We start from the raw sequence: 15981 nt of genomic DNA on the forward strand, positions 1-15981 counted from the left end.
TGTCAAGTGTATTAAAGTCAAGTTAAAAATGCTGAACTACATCCTGTAGCTGTTGAGGACATAAGGGCTGCTATCTTTTTTTTTTTCAGGGTCTCCTTGGAAAACATACCAGACAGATATACATATATGGGATTGTAGCTTCTGTTCTAAATCATCAAGAACCCAACCTCAGGCAGACACAAGTGACAGCAAAACAAAACTCTGTTCCTATCAGAAAATTCAGAAATAAGGTTTCTCAGGATGCTCTTTCCCATGTCTTCTCCCTTTCACACCTTCTGTTTATTTCTTTTACAGCTGACATTGTTTTATACTGAAGGTATACTTCAGTATAAAACTTCTAAGATACTGTCAATTGTTCCCTAGTGAAACTCCACTCAAAATTCTTCGAAAAACAATGCTCAAGGCCGCAGATTTCCTATTTTTTGTAAGAAGAGAAACTGTAAGAAAGCAAAATGGAATTCTTCTATGCCTAATGTCTCCCAATGCTATTCTGTGCCAAGAGTCTGGTGGATGTTCTAAAACAGCCATGTGGCAAGGTCTAAATATGGTTTCATATTTAAACACTTGCTAGGTTCACTGGGTTTACATAATGTAGATACAAAATTCATAGAAATTAAGTGGAGAGAGGTGAAGAGGGGTGTAAGGAAGGAGAATGTAGATTCACTTGCAGAAGATTGTCTGCTTAGTAAATCCTGCTCCGTATTTTCTATTGTAGACGTCCTTCTTCCATTTTAGGAAGGAGGGGAAATGGAGTGATTGGAGTGGGATTTTACGTATGGAACTTTCTTTCACCCAAGTGGTAACAGGATCAGATCTGCGCACCCAACTACTAGTGAGTAAAGAAAACCACTGTTAAGAACAAACTAAACCAACAGAAAAATACTTTTCAAACACATGACATCCATACCTCTACAAGTAGCTTCTGATCCAGACCACTGGCCATTTGGCTGACAAAGTCGGATGGTGCTTCCCACGAGATCAAATCCTGCTTTGCATCGGATCCCACACGCAGCATTGAAGTAATTGTTGCAGACATTCTGGACAAAGTAACCATTTTCCGGGGGCTTCAGTTCAGGGCAGTGAACAACTAAACAATTAAACAACCACAACAGAGTTATGATACCAGCCGGAATGCAACAGGCTACTGAAGTAAAACAATCTTTTAAAATTTCTAACTCAAACCGTGGCTTGGTATTGCTGCTGTTTTGGAATGACACAGGGAATTTGCAATTTGGCATGTCCTTCACAGTGCAAAACCACATAATAAAATTGTCCCAGCATTGCACTGTGCATTCCAGGACTATTCTGTTCCTGAATGGCAAAACTTACCTTCACAGGTTTGTCCTACAGCACGATATCCCTCCTGGCATGTACAATCCTCAATGGAGGTACTTCCTGGTGGAGAAGTATGATTCTCATCGGGACATGAGATGCAAGTGCCAATTCCACCTGGTGAACCTTCAGGCTTGTATGTTCCTGGTGGACAAGCTTTGAGCAAAAGAAAACATGGTATAAAGGAGTTCAGGATATTAACCTTTCACCTAGCATATTTTTTCAGGTGTGTTCATATTTTTTCAGGTGTGTTCATATTTTTTCAGGTGTGTTGCTTTACAGTTTTACATTACTTTTTTTCCTTCCTAATATATCCAGTGTCACTCAGGATAGAAGCATTCTCCACTTAAAGTAGTGCAGAGTTCTTAAAAGGTGTGATCTAATGCCTACCAGACTTGGTGGACTTCTCTACAGTGACTGTCTGGGGACTGATATTAAGCCCATGACTAATCACCTTGAAAAGAAACTCAAGTCTCAGAAGACATACCAGATTTTCACTGACAAAACCTGTGCAGACCTCATGAAGACATTCTTGATTTAGAAGTGTAAGAAATTAGTTCAGACTAAATCCTTGCCATTCAAGACTACACAGAAGTGTAATGCATACAGATTGGTAGTAATGAGCTAACATAAGCCAGCAAAACTTCCCTGCCTTTGATTTACACATTATGATTATATATGATCTATATATACTATATGTGCTAAAATGCATGAGGCACAAACAACGAAGCAATTAATCAAAGCAACTGCTCCCTGAAGCTTTTGCACTCATTTATGTTGCATTTCATATTTTTAATTTTGTGCACCTACACACACAAGCCTTAAAAAAATTCAGGAGATGTCTTCAAAGGCAGAGATTTGGAGAAATAGGATCTTTTTGCTCTCTGTCTTGAATTCTACTCTTCAGGAAATAACCACAATTATTTTAATCTATTTCACAAGGATGATGTGTGAAATAGGGGAGTGACTAATCAACAGGTACTGCTAAAGCAAAGTTTTGATTGATCAGATTATCACTTGAAACAGAACTCAAGGACACTTGTGCTGAAAAACCTAATTCCTAATGAAAAGTTCAGAAAATATTCTGAGAAAGTTACATAATATTAACACTGAAACCCAGCCAAAAAAGCTCTCCATTAATTTCACTGTCAACAAAATGGCCACACTTTCTCTTGCAGACTGCAAGTCAGGCTGTCATATTCTCCCCTCACTACAATCAGTTTGTATCATTTAATGTATCTCTGAATGGTATAGAGAATGTTACAACCACAAACACCCTCAAGTGCCTTCCTCCTTACATAATTAGGTGTGCCCTGTTTCTGGACCTACTCTCTCCTATTTAGCTATATTTTCTGCATTTTGGAGATTCTATCAGCATCAGTCTCTTCTTGGTAGTTATTAGACCAGCTCTGTCTGTTTTGCAAGTTAGGTGCTAAGATACTCTGACTCTGTCATGAGAGAATTTATTTTTATAAGTCAAATTTTATGGAATATACCTCAAAAAAATCTGCCCATATTAAGAGCTGGCACTCTTTCCAGAAGAAGCACGATTCTTTTCCAAAGAAAATACTTTTGTTCACTTTTCAGAAAGCTTTGCAGATTTATTTTGAAAAAAGCAAATGAGTGGCTTATTGTTAAGAGGCAATTTTGTGCGCTGTAAATTGAATTCACAAATTTGTATTTTAAACACAGTTTTAAGAAGACAATGAAAATGCCTATGCAGTAAAGGATATAAATACAAAACAAAGTATATAAGGAAGGAAGTAGGGAAGAAAAATCCAATCAAATTTATCTGGGAATTTTTCATTTTGTTTTGTGACTTTCAGAAAAGCATTTGGAAAAAAAATCCCTTTCCTATAATTCACCTGCTCTTCCCACGCAAGACATTCCTCTTGGTCTGTTACTGCTTCTTTCATCTCTTCTGTGTAGAAACTCCCACCTTGGACATTACATCTCTCTGAAATATTCTTTCATGCTTCAGATGATCACCTCCAAAATGGCAAAGTATCAGAGGTATTACTCTGAAATCTCTGAAACACTTCCATATGGCACTTCATGGAAGTCTCTGTGCATCCTTTTTAAAACTGTATGCAGCACAAAGTGATGAAGTGCATCCAAAAGGATACAGGAAAGAGTGAAAATTAAGCATCACAGGGGACCTGCTGCATGACAAAGCTGCCCTCCATATGCCAGTTGAAGTAAATTAGTCTCTTCTGTTCCTTGTGTGGCATATAAAATGACATCTAAACTGTGTTTCATTCCAAAAAAAACCGCACCACAAACCAACAAACCTCCCCAACCCTAACTTCTCTCTTTCTTGCAACCTCAGCTTAGATAAAGAAGCAGCAGCAATTTTCTGCTTCTGTTTCGAGAACTCTGGTATGAAAATAATCACCCATTTTCTGATGTGAGCATTTTTAACAATAAACCCAGTAATTTGCTTAGGGCTTTGAATCAGTCTGGCTTTGAAGAAAATTATTAATTCTGAAATCACACAATTTGCTCTTTCCACTGAAGCAGCAGGAGGTAAATAACACTGTTAACATGGTTATTAATGTCTCTACTGAGAAAAACATGTTTTCCCAAACGTCTTGATTCTTTTTGAATGCTTCAAATGCTTATCACTCTCGTTACAGGAAGTCGAGCTATATTCTATCTCAGCTTTTTATGTAGAATTTCCTTCAAGTCTGAGTCCCCGAACTGCTCATTGATCCCACATATTCCCTAGACATATTCAACTACAAAACTCCATACGAGTTACATTCAGAATTTTCACAAGAAAACAAACAGTAGTTTACAGAGTTATTTCCAAGTGTGTGAGATTACACAGTCTATCCTGTTATGCCAAAGAGATGGTTTAAGAACGGAGCATAAGCACGCTGTGAATTTCCATCACAGTAACAAAGGTTAGCCTGGCCAGAGTTCATGTTAAAACAATCCAAAATCAGTTGTGGATGAGCAGAGCTTCGGCCATCTGCTCTGAACTGTCCATACTTGACCCAGGTAGACTGCAGACCCATCCTCTCCTGCTCCAGAGAGCAATACAGCATGGCCCAAGTCTACACACAGTGATGCATTCCAAGCTAAGCGAGAGACTGAGGGGCAAGGACATCTGAGGAGCACGTGTGGCTCTGTCCATCACTGATCACACAGGTACCTCTCTGGGCTTTCCTCCAAGAATCAAGCAATGTCAAATTTTTGTTGCATTCTAGTCCACCAGTATGCACCCACTAACTCTACACAGTCGAAAACTGACTGTAGGGAGGCACCATATTCTCCAGTGCTAATCTGTAAAAATAATTTAAACTTTTTTTTCAAGGTTTGATTCTCCTTTCCAACAACATCATGGTACAAGAAGCCTCAAAACAGTGTGTGAATGAACCCCAGTGTAAATAAGCACCAATCTGGCACTCTCAAGAGTGACAAAAAAGGCAAGAATTTAAAAAATGGGGAAAAAAATTTAACAGTATTAGCTTTAAACAGAAAGGAAACTTATGTGCTCATCTCCATACATGATTTGCTCAACAAAAGATTTAACTACTTTCTATATCTGAACCATGTTGTTCTTTGCCCAGAAGCAAGGGGAGGGGCAAGGAAATTCTTTTTGTTCAATATAATTCTCCTCTTGAGAATAGTGAATGCTGACTTACACCAGAGGGTTACTTCCTCATTACAGGATATCTGGAAGCAGGGATTAGTGTGCTAACTCAAACAAGCACAAGGCCCAAACTCTCCAAGTATACAAAGACAGCGCACATTGAGGTTGTCACCAACAACAATCTGCTTTCATAAAATGGTAGCTAATCAACAATTCACATGCAGATTCTATTATCTGTGGTAATGACAGTGCAATAACCTTCTGACCAGAAATGATAATGAAATAACACATGCTTACTTCAGCATGCCTCCTGCATTTTCCTCCTCAGTTATGCTCTCCTAGGTATACAACTAACTGAAAAACTCTAAGAAAATCCAACATGTCTCTTCTGGTTTTGAACATTAACGGGCTTCACGACACCGTAGGCCACCAATGGAACACACTTCCTTACCTATGCATAAGTTGCACATAGAAAAGAAATCACTAGAAAGGAAATATGACATGGGTTTGCCAGAAAACAAAGACCCACGGGCAGACATAAAAACATTTCAGTCAACTAACTGTATTGACAGCATAACTATATGTCAAGATGTTGCTTCAAGGTGAACAATGAACACGGAATGTTAGGGAAGTCCACTAAAAAATTAAAAGACAGACTTATAAATTCAGTAGGAATCCTGCCCTGCCTGCCTACAATAAGGAAACATCTGACATTTTAATCTTCACACATGAAGAATTTAACATGGTAAAAGTGGCAACATAAACAAAGGTATATTTCAGGTATTCACCAAACAATTATTACCTAGTCTGGCTTTTTTAAAACTGCAAATACTAAAGCCATTGGCAAAGCTAAGCCAACCAGTATTGAACCCCCACGATAGCATAAAGACTCCAGTCTGGATTTAAATAGTTGGAGATCATGTGTCAAAGGATTCTACTCTGTGATACAGGATATAATTCTTCCTCTGAAGGTACAAGTACAAATTTTAGGATAAACAATTCTGCCTTAAAAATGTAAGACTTTTAAAATCCTGGGAGAGCAGGCAAACTCAATTTCCTCTCCAGCTACACTAGCACACTAAGTCACTGAAATGGAATTATTCTTCAATTATCCCAGTGTTAAGAGAGAGGAGAGTCAAACTCCATGTATTTCAAAGATTAATTTGAGGGATTTTGTATTTTCTTCAATGCATAATTTCTGCCACTAACTACATTTACTAAGTAATCCCTGACACGAGCCGTTTTTTCCACACTTTATGCTAATGAAGGATCCGATTAAGAGTTTATCTTTTGCGGGATACAGCAGGAATCAGCAAAGCAATATTCTGCTCTCTCCTGCAGCGACCTGAGCTCTATTCATACACAGCTACTCTGATGACTGTAGTCTGTAAATTCTCATTTTTCCCCATAAGTGCAAAGCCTAAATGAAATGACACCTTGATGCAAATCACAAATAGTCTTTATAACTTAGCCTCCAAACTTCTGAGGAAAGAGGAAAGAAAGCCTAGTTTTCCATTTAATCAAACTGGCTTTATGCTATGGTAATTACTTTTATGACACTGATTACATACATACATATTCAACAGATCTATCCCAGAATCAGAGTATTCCATGGAGACCTGTTCTTACTTCGTTTGCTGTTGTTCACAAAAAATGATGCAACTCATAGGTTACAGAATTTCTAAGTGATGAGCACTGGATGTTTGTATTCAATTATTTCCCTGTTTCCTTAGTTTTTTTTACTGGACATAAAGAGACAGGAGATTTTTGGTTGTGTAAATCTTTGACCTGACATATACTGCCTTGTACTTTTATTCATTTACTGGAAGTTATGTAGAAGATCCACAACCAAAACATCAAGCTAACTCACATTTATGTCCTTGGAGGAGAATCGTAGTCTGAAGCTGTGGGGTCTGTACCCCACTGCCTTACTTCATCTAAGAATCTTATGCCTTGGCAACAGCAAAAAAAACCCCACCAAAAACCCAACCAAAACCCTCAAACCCACAAAAAAACCTCCCCCAAAAACAACCAAAACCCCCGAAAATTAGAAAATATGTCAGCCTGACCTTCATGTGCGTGAAACAAGTGCTCTGGTAGCTGTATCTGCCATTAGTCATGTTTTACATTTGCCACAATGAATATATGCTTTACAAGAATAAGGCATGCTATCATGGGGAAAATGGAGATCCCTGTTCCACACCATGCAGCCACAGACTTTCACGCCTGCTGCTGCAGAAGATGAGTCTGGCATGTCCTCTAGTACTAGCACGCAGTACTGCTCAAATTTCCCTCCTGTCTCCAAAAGTCATCCTGCTGCTGCTGCATCGTTCATTTGTGTATGGCCTCTGCAAGGGAAGAAGATGAATAACACGAGACACATACTGACAGAAGCCATGACTGCACGATAGTCCCCAGTCCTCTGCCATCTCCATGTATTTCAAGGGATATCTCTTGGCTGTTGCTGTAACTATTTTACAAGCCACCCCTGGCTTAGGCTAGCAGAAAAATAGGCCTCTGAAATATATCTTACTGGACCTACACATGAAGGCCTGCTTCTTAAAGACTTTTGGGTCTCTATCCTAGACACCACCTCCAGAAACTACAGCTATTGTTGTCACATTTCATTACCTGGGAAGGTGGTTTTACTTAAGATCTTCTATATGGTAGGTTTGTCAGGTTGGCCACATTCTGCACGTGAAATGCCTTTAGGAAGCTAAGGAGAAAGAAATCTAAACCTTTGGCAGATACTGTAATTCACCATTCTGCAGTTTGCAAAATGTACAATGCTATAAAAAAAAAAAACCAAAACAACAAGGCAGGAGCATGCTATGATTACAAAAATACGCAAGGAAGTGGTTTTAGCTAAACATTTGACATGTGTGACTTGTACAAAGACTGTGAAGGAAAATGAGTAGCTTGTGTTTACGTGTACAGATCAGGGAAAGATTTCTGCTAAGTCTCAGCATGTTCTCCAACTCTTTAATATCTCCTGTTATCCCCAACATGTGCTCTGCATTAATTTCAGACAGCATTGAACCTGCTCACCCATCTGCTCTTTGTCAGTATTCCTTAAGTATCCTTCTCACAGCAACATGATTAGCAATTTTACAAGTTAGATGTCGTCTCTGTTCCCATGAGATGTATTTTGATCCATCTCTTTATTAGATTTAGAAATTTCCTCTCAACCAGGGACAGCAGTCTGAAACAACTCAGAAGTTTAAGTACTTCTATATATGATATATAGGGAGGGGTTCATTCAAACCCTTTAATTGAGTTTACAGACATTCAAACTGCAATATTCCAATACCAAGTAGAATTTGCAGAATTTGCAATGACACTACCTCTAGATCTCTAAGCACTTTAAACAGTCATAACAAACTGAAACTCTTTCCTCTGAAAAGAGGAAAAAGCTTATTCCTGATAAAAATAAGGATCTTGGGTCCTCTCCCATGGGGCAGAAGAACAGTAAAGTCGCCTGGAAGGAGATGCAGTCCCTTGGGTGAACATCCTGTCCCAGTACCGCAAGCATCCGCAATGTGGAGAACAATCTGCCTGCTTGAAGAATGGTAAGCCCAAGAGCTACCACTGCTTGTAAAAGTTAGGAAGCCTACATGGACATTCTCCACAGGGAGGTCCGGCTGTGAGCCACAACTGTGCTAAGCATCCCTGGGTAGGCCTGGGGCCAGCACATTCAGAAAGGATTACTGCAAAGCAATGATTCTGACTGCAAAATATCCTCTTTGGTCACAGCAGTACTGAGAATTTATAGAAAATCCATTTATGCCCATTTTTAAGACTCTTTTTTAAAAAGCAGACCAACTATTACCCATTAGAAGCATGGTTAGTGCCTTAAACAGATTCATAGTTGAGCCACACTTGCACTGTAAAGACACAGAGCTGTTAGATGTATTTTAAATGTTTAACAATGATAGAAACAAAGACTACTATATATGCATTTACAGAAGGTACCATCTCTTTTTGTTTCAAAGTATGTGGCTTACTCAAGAATAGAAAAAGAAAATCCTGATTCCATGCATGGTATTGTAACTTTAGAAGAAGCCTACCCATGTTTCATTCAAGCTACATGTTCACAAGACAGATCCTGACAACTTGTGCAATATATATACACAGAAATGGCATTCATGTACTGAAATGAACCTCTTTTGGTTTAAGTCTCAGTGGCATTTTAGACAGTTCACAGGTTTGCTGTTTGCACAGACATAAAATCCAGCCTTGGTGATATATTTGGTGGGGATACCCAAAGCAAACATACACATGCCTATCAGTTGAGGGTATCAGCTCATGCCAGTATTTTTGATTTTTAGAGCTTGAATACTGATTTCTGTCCTCATCTTACTCAGTATTTCTAAAAGTACAAAACAAATTTCAAAACTACAAAAAGGTCTTTCTGGGAAACTAATTCAGTTAACTGTGTAAAGTTTGCTATGCAAATAGAGATTATTTATGAATTTACTTATGTGCAAATGAAGGTTTTGTGTTTAAAACCTCACAAACAATTGGACCCTTACTTAAAAGGGAAAATAAATTCTGAAAATGCTTTGCTCAGAGCAGCACTACTATATAGTAGGCTCCTCTGGGCATGGCGTTTATCACGATCACACGCACACATTCCTCAGCAAACCCTGATCACTGGTGATATGATAGCCCATGCTACTCTAAATAGTACTATTCTAAGAGCTCTGTGTAGCTTCCTGCTATTTAGGAAATACTGGTTCTTGAACAACTCCTAATGTGCTGCACCCAGAGGAATCCGGACAGAAGTGAGAATCTACTCCCCTGCCCGTGACTCTTGGGACATGCTGAAATCACAACACAGCCAGCAATTGCTCAGCATAGCCCACTCTTTCTTCCAGAAGCAGGGACCAAGAGGCTCATGTTACAGCTAACTCTACACATCACCTTCTCCTGGGATTCCTCAATTTAAACAAAATAAGGGACTGGGGTTTAGAAGTCGGCAAAGCATGCACCCGAAGCTTCACAGCACTGGGAGGTTTATGCAGTGAAGAACGTGCCTGGTGGTTCAAGATTCATTTCCAATGTGTTCACCAATTCAGCAACTTGAATAGTTTTGTGTTCAGTGATTCTTGGGACTTAATGTAACTAAAAATTACTCTCTGATCAAACTGAATGACCAAACTGGCTTTCCTGAGAGCAGCAAGTTGTGGGAGGAATCCTGGAGTAGTTGAGAGATTCCATATCCTCAGATTTTCCCCTTCTCATTCAGGCAAAAATTGTGAATTTTCTCTCTGGCAAAATATTAATAGAGCCCTGTATGTTCCTGAATCCTTTTACTAGTCTAATGTGAAATGCTCCCTTTCTGCTGTTGCCTCCAACACCCATTCCTCGCAGCTGCTGGTTCATATGATCATGGAGATAAAAAAACCCCAACAAACCAGACACCTATTTCTGCCTCTTTTCTCTGCAGATCAGAGCAGTTCCTGTTGCTCAATCACAGATGGGGAATGCAGCAAGTAAAAGTTATTATAAACAGGAAAGTGAAGCCATTTCTGCCAGACCCTTAATAAACTGTCACTACTGCATTAGGTGCCAAACTTGGCCTGTTTTCCACATCCCTTATTTTTATCATCAAATATACTTTTCAACAACACTGATTATATGTCTATTAAGTAATATTTCTGAGCACTGAAGATATACCACATGACTGTGCAGATGGAGAACATATGTCACTATTTCCATGTTTATTTACTTAGCAGCCCAGGGTAGGAAACACAGCTTTTGGTTAACTTAAGATGGCTGAGGCACATGCAGTGGCTCAGGCCCATAACCAGGCAATAAAAAGTGGTGGTTTTGCCAATTATTTTTTTAGATATTGTGAAACTAGCCCAGCTATCCCTGTGTAGAGTTCAGCAAACTGTTGTAATCTTGATGTTATAGTTTCTGCTTAATTCTTGGAATCACTCCCGATACCCATGATTTACTGTGAAAAATGCCATAAATCCCATTCTCCATTCCTCAAGCAAAACTCTTATGGAAATTGACGGGGTCCTCTGAATTAATTTAATATTATCTAAATATGTAGATCAAAAAAAGGTCTTGTTTGTGGAACGCAAGAGCACTGAGATAACTAAATCATTATGCTCACTATTAACTGCTCAAGAAACATTTGGAAAAGTGACTGCTTCTCACTTCATTTTCCCCATTTTGCCTTGCCCTGCCCTCTCATTTCTTTGCGAGACACAAAGGAAGTCCTTAAGAACATATCTGACTCTTTCTAAGGCAATGTGTGCTGCAAGGAAAAGGGTCACCTCAGATCTGAATTGAAGAAATTCAGATTTTGAGTACTAAGTCTTGTGACTGCCAACAAAGTGAACTTCACCACTGCAAAAACTATACTAAAAAAGCTGAAATATAAAAAAGATTATGTTGCAGTATTTCAACCGAACACACACCCTGAGACCTTAGTCTTCGGATCTCAGACCGCAGACCACAGAAGCTTCCTTCTGTGAAGAACTTTCATTAAAACATTTCTGAACAATACTTTTGCATCCCCCACTAGACAGTCAAAAAACTAGTCTCCATCCCTTCTGCAAAAGCCTGATTTTCTGCAATGCAGGAGTTCTCCCATAAAGAAGGAATCCCTGGGTAGCAAGTCGTGTTTCTAAGGCCCCTTCTTGTTGTCAGTATTGACCAAATGTGCTAAAGTAGCAACCTGTAATATCCAAGGTCTTTACTGAGGGGCAGCTGTTTAAATTAGAATGAAATACCCCACTGCTGTTGTCAGAAAGGGAGGAGGAAAACAGCAGAGCGAGATTATCTCAAGAACTGTCAGGGGCTCAACCTCTCTGCACATCTAAGTGAAACTTTTGCTGTGGGCCCTACTTCTCCATCCTCTTCTCAGCTTCAAAGGTAATTTTTCCACCTTTAAGAGGCAGAATCACTTGTTCTCTTTCTAAAGGGCAGCAAGATTCTTTGCATGTTTAGGGAGATAAAAGGTCTGCCACACTTCTGGTCCTACCCTCTCCTTTAATTGCATGCCCTTCTTCTAAGCTCTTTTGTCATAAATAAGACCATCTACATCTGCAGAGATGGAGAATAAGAAGGAGGGAACACTCTTAACTGCAATCTGAAGCAAAAAGGAAAAACAAAGGTAAGCAGCAATAATTATTAAATCACTGCTTAATAGAACCAAGACTTAACCCAAGGTGATTATTAAACCACAGATATTTAGCTAGAAAATCTATTTCTAAACAGCACTTGATTCCAATTAGGTAGTTATCACAAGATAATTAATTCTGTCTAAAAGTATCCCAGTTTTTCATGAGTTGGAGACAAGTTCTTGGCTAGTTGCTTTTGCAGACTGTGAACCAGTGAGGGATGCAAGTGACAAATTATAAACTCTCTGATGTAGGAATGTATGAGGCACTGCACTTTCTATTTCAATGTAGGAGGCCTCCCAAAATTACTTTAAAAGTAATGAGAATAAATCAATCTCTAACATCATTGGGAGTGAAATTTAAGATGTTACAGACAGCTTTTGGGAGCATCGCATTCACAGACCTTGAACTCACTACCTTTAGTAGTTGTCTGTGCTTCATCCTTGAAGCAAAAACCAGACAAGTAACAGCTGTAATCCATCACCTCCATCTGTTACAGGGGAGGGAAAGGTAGTTGAAAAGAAACAAGGAAACAAGACAGCAATAAGGAGCTTCTCACATGCTCTCAGGGTGCAAAGTTGCCTTCTTGACTGTGACAGAGTGGAAAATTCCCAGGCAGCACCTGAAGAAATGCTGGTGAAGGTGAAGTGCTATCAAGAGAGTGAAGACAACAGAATCCTGGAGGCTAGCAGAGCATGAGACCTCATTTTTCAGCTGGAATTGAGGGCCAGGCAAACCGCATTCTTGGGGCCACAGTGTAGCTTAGTACTGCATCTAGGCCAAACTCCTCTGGCACCTAGTCTAGGAGAGCCATTATCATGGATGAGCTTTGGGTCTCTCACTACAAGAACGACACTGAGGAGCTAGTTTGTCTAAAGGGTAACGAAGATGGAAAAGGCTCTGGAGCGCAAGCACATCTGAGAGAGCTTGGGGGTGTTTAGCCTCGAGAAAAGGAGGTTTGGAAGGAACCTTATCACTCTCTACAGCTACCTGAAAGGAAGCTGTAGTGAAGTGGGGGTTAGTCTCTTTTCCTAGGTTGCAAGTGAGAGGGCAAAAGGAAAAGGCCTGAAATGGCATGAGGGGAGGTTTAGGTTGGATATTATGAAAATTTTTTCACCAAAAGGAACAGGCTGCCCAGGCAAGTGGCGGAGTCATCAAACCCAGAAGTATTTAAAAGATATGTAGACATGGTACTTAGGGAAATGGTTTAGTGCTGGACTTGGCAGTGCTATGTTAATTGTCAGAATTTTGTTATCTTAGTGGTCTTATCTGATCTAAATGGTTTTATGATTTTATGAGTACTGAAAAGGAGCATCACTGCTAAGCAGTGAAAAGGTAGAAAAGAAGGTAAACCTCAGCTACTGTTATATTAAAGAGATACTGCCACAGGGTGCCTCAGTGTCTGAGGCTGGTATGGTCCTTCTCAGTCCAATTTTTTGTGATCACATTACTTCTGTTCTCACGGGTTTGGACTGTGGACACAAAGTGGGCTACTGGTCCACCTAAAAAGCTACACATGAATACAACCTAGCTACTGTAATTGCTGAAATCAAGTCACTAATGAAGACCAAGTGCCCTTGCCTTTGTGTATTCCTGTGCCATGACCTAACCTGCATCTCTGTGCTGCCACTGTGACAGTTCTTTGAAGTGTTTTTGGCCAATCAGGAAGAATATGAATGCTCACAGAAGTTCCATGTTTTAAAAATGGTGTTGCATTTCATAAGGCATTGCATTTTGAATTTCCATTCAGAAATAACAGAAGAAAAAAAATATATGTTTTACTCCCGTACAATTCACAGTGATATAAAAACTCAAGTGAAGAGATTTGCAAGTGACAGCATATTCTGATACTCACAAAGCTGAGGCAAAGTCTTAGACTGTAAAAAGAGGGAAATTCAACATTTGCATTTCATGCGATATTCTTTGCCAAGCTTACAGCAGCAATAGGGCTAAAGGACTGGAGTATATCCAGGTACACGTACTAATGTCTCTAGGAGACAGACAATAATAGAAAACACCACCTTCACTACATGTAGCTCTTCTGTTGTATAACCATGAAGCTTGTCAAGCATTCCTTATGTTCTGTGTTGACGCCATGACTTCTCAGAATAAGGTTACTCAGCCCCCCACCCCCCTCCTGGTATTTAGAAAAACTTAGTCCTATGAACTGAGTTACCTGAGTGACTTTTGAAGCACTTCATACTCCTGCAAGAAAACTCCTCTTCATACCTGCTGTCTTGAGACTCATGGTACTGCTGTGTCACAGAGGTAAAACAGATCCAGAAGATTTAAACAGTTATCTGCTGCATTTAAAATTACTAGAGCTCCTCCAAACTGGACTGGACCAGAACACTTGTATTTCCTGTCTCTGTCTTGATACAGTTTTAAATATTACTTATGTGTACTTTCAAATGAAGAGGTTTTTTCAGGGGAATACAGAGAGAACGTAGCAAGCACTTTTTTGCCATAAAACTAAAAACTGGAGCTGAAGTGAAGACTGACAATAGTCATAGAAATGTTATACTCTTAACTAATCTGTGAAGCTCTAACCAAAAAACAGGCTAGAATTAATGGTAATAGCCTGTGGAAAAAGACATGCAGCTTTAGTAGCCACAGTGTAGAAAAGTTCTTGTATTTTATCTTCTGGCAATTTTGTTTGAGAAACAAACTATATGCCACAAGGACATGGAAACTTTGTATGGGTATTTACTAGCATTTACAAGGGAACACCCTTTCTTTGAACTTTCTGGGGCAAAACTCCACTTTTTTTTTTAGCTATCCCCAGAATATTTCTTTTGATGCCATGGAAACAAAAAACAACCCAGCCGATTTTTGTAATGGTCAGGAGAAGGAGCCAGATCTTCGGTTGTTATAATGGGTGCAGCTCTGTGTAGAATCAGTCACACAGATGGAGATTTTTGCTATTCCTCTATGCTTTACACTGCTAAAAACCTGCAATTTAGTGTTTAATTTTACTGGGTTTTGTTTCAAATCTGTCAGGTCCAAATTATACCTAATGACATGACTAAAATTAGGCTAGATGTTTAACCACGTTATGCACACTTCGAAAAATTAATGTTTCTCAACTCCCCACCCACCCCAAGGTCCATTAATTCTTCCCGCTCTTGCCGACTAAAATACTTCCTATTCAATAAATTTCAGACTAGAGAGAAAAAAATGAACTTCTCAAATTGTATTGGAAGAGTGAGTTGCTGTTCTGGCTTTGTTTTGCATGGTAACAAATTAAACTCTAGGGTTTTGGCCTGAAGAGGTTCCCATTTATGTGCACAGTCTTGATTCTCTTTTCATCAAAACACAAATAGAACCAGGAGAAACCAATTTCCTGTTTGATGAAACTGATCTGTGCTGCTGCCTTCTCATTCCCAAGGGACCAGACCACACTCTGCTATGCAATTAGTATTGTTTCTGGGAGAGAAGTTTTTAGAGCGATAGAAGAAAAGAAGGCTGCTTACAAGACAGTCAACCAAACTGCTCCATTCTGGCTGTTGAGTACTTGGCAGATATATTAAGCTTATAATAGAATATCTGAAACTCACATGACCTAATTCTGCTCTAAGTTTAGTAGGTTTTTGACCCGTATTCATCAAGGTGTTTTTTCCAACATACTCTTCTTGCTGCCCACTGCCTTTGCTCAAGCGGTACCAGAACCTGAAGTACTTCTGGACCCCTGCAGCTGAAGAAACAGAGGATGTGCACAGCAAGAGGGAGTGAGGAGCATAGCTGCAGAAGACAGAGAGGGTTCCTCCTTGAAGTGAAGCGATCCGAGGAACCTGCCAGACAGTTTTCCACAGAGCGCCCAGAGATGTCAGTGGGACAGGGCTGCACAGAAGAGGCAACAGAAAAGCCATCTCAACCCTTCTCACTATCGTGTTTTATTTTCTTATGATGGTG

General features: G+C 39.5%; 1 protein-coding gene across 1 annotated transcript in view; it reads right to left on the reverse strand.

The window, feature by feature from the left end:
• The window catches only part of SVEP1 (sushi, von Willebrand factor type A, EGF and pentraxin domain containing 1), a 122704-nt gene that overhangs the window by 79802 nt on the left and 26921 nt on the right, over positions 1 to 15981 (reverse strand). The window contains exons 4-5 of the mRNA XM_039389307.1: positions 1330 to 1488; positions 908 to 1087 (exon numbers count right to left, since the gene is read on the reverse strand). Of these exons, the coding sequence (XP_039245241.1) occupies positions 908 to 1087; positions 1330 to 1488 (339 nt within the window). The remainder of the gene's footprint in view (positions 1 to 907; positions 1088 to 1329; positions 1489 to 15981) is intronic.

Source organism: Pipra filicauda, unplaced genomic scaffold, assembly GCF_003945595.2.
Source record: "Pipra filicauda isolate LSUMZ 115617 unplaced genomic scaffold, ASM394559v2 scaffold71_size5581439_pilon, whole genome shotgun sequence".
NCBI lineage: Eukaryota > Metazoa > Chordata > Aves > Passeriformes > Pipridae > Pipra > Pipra filicauda.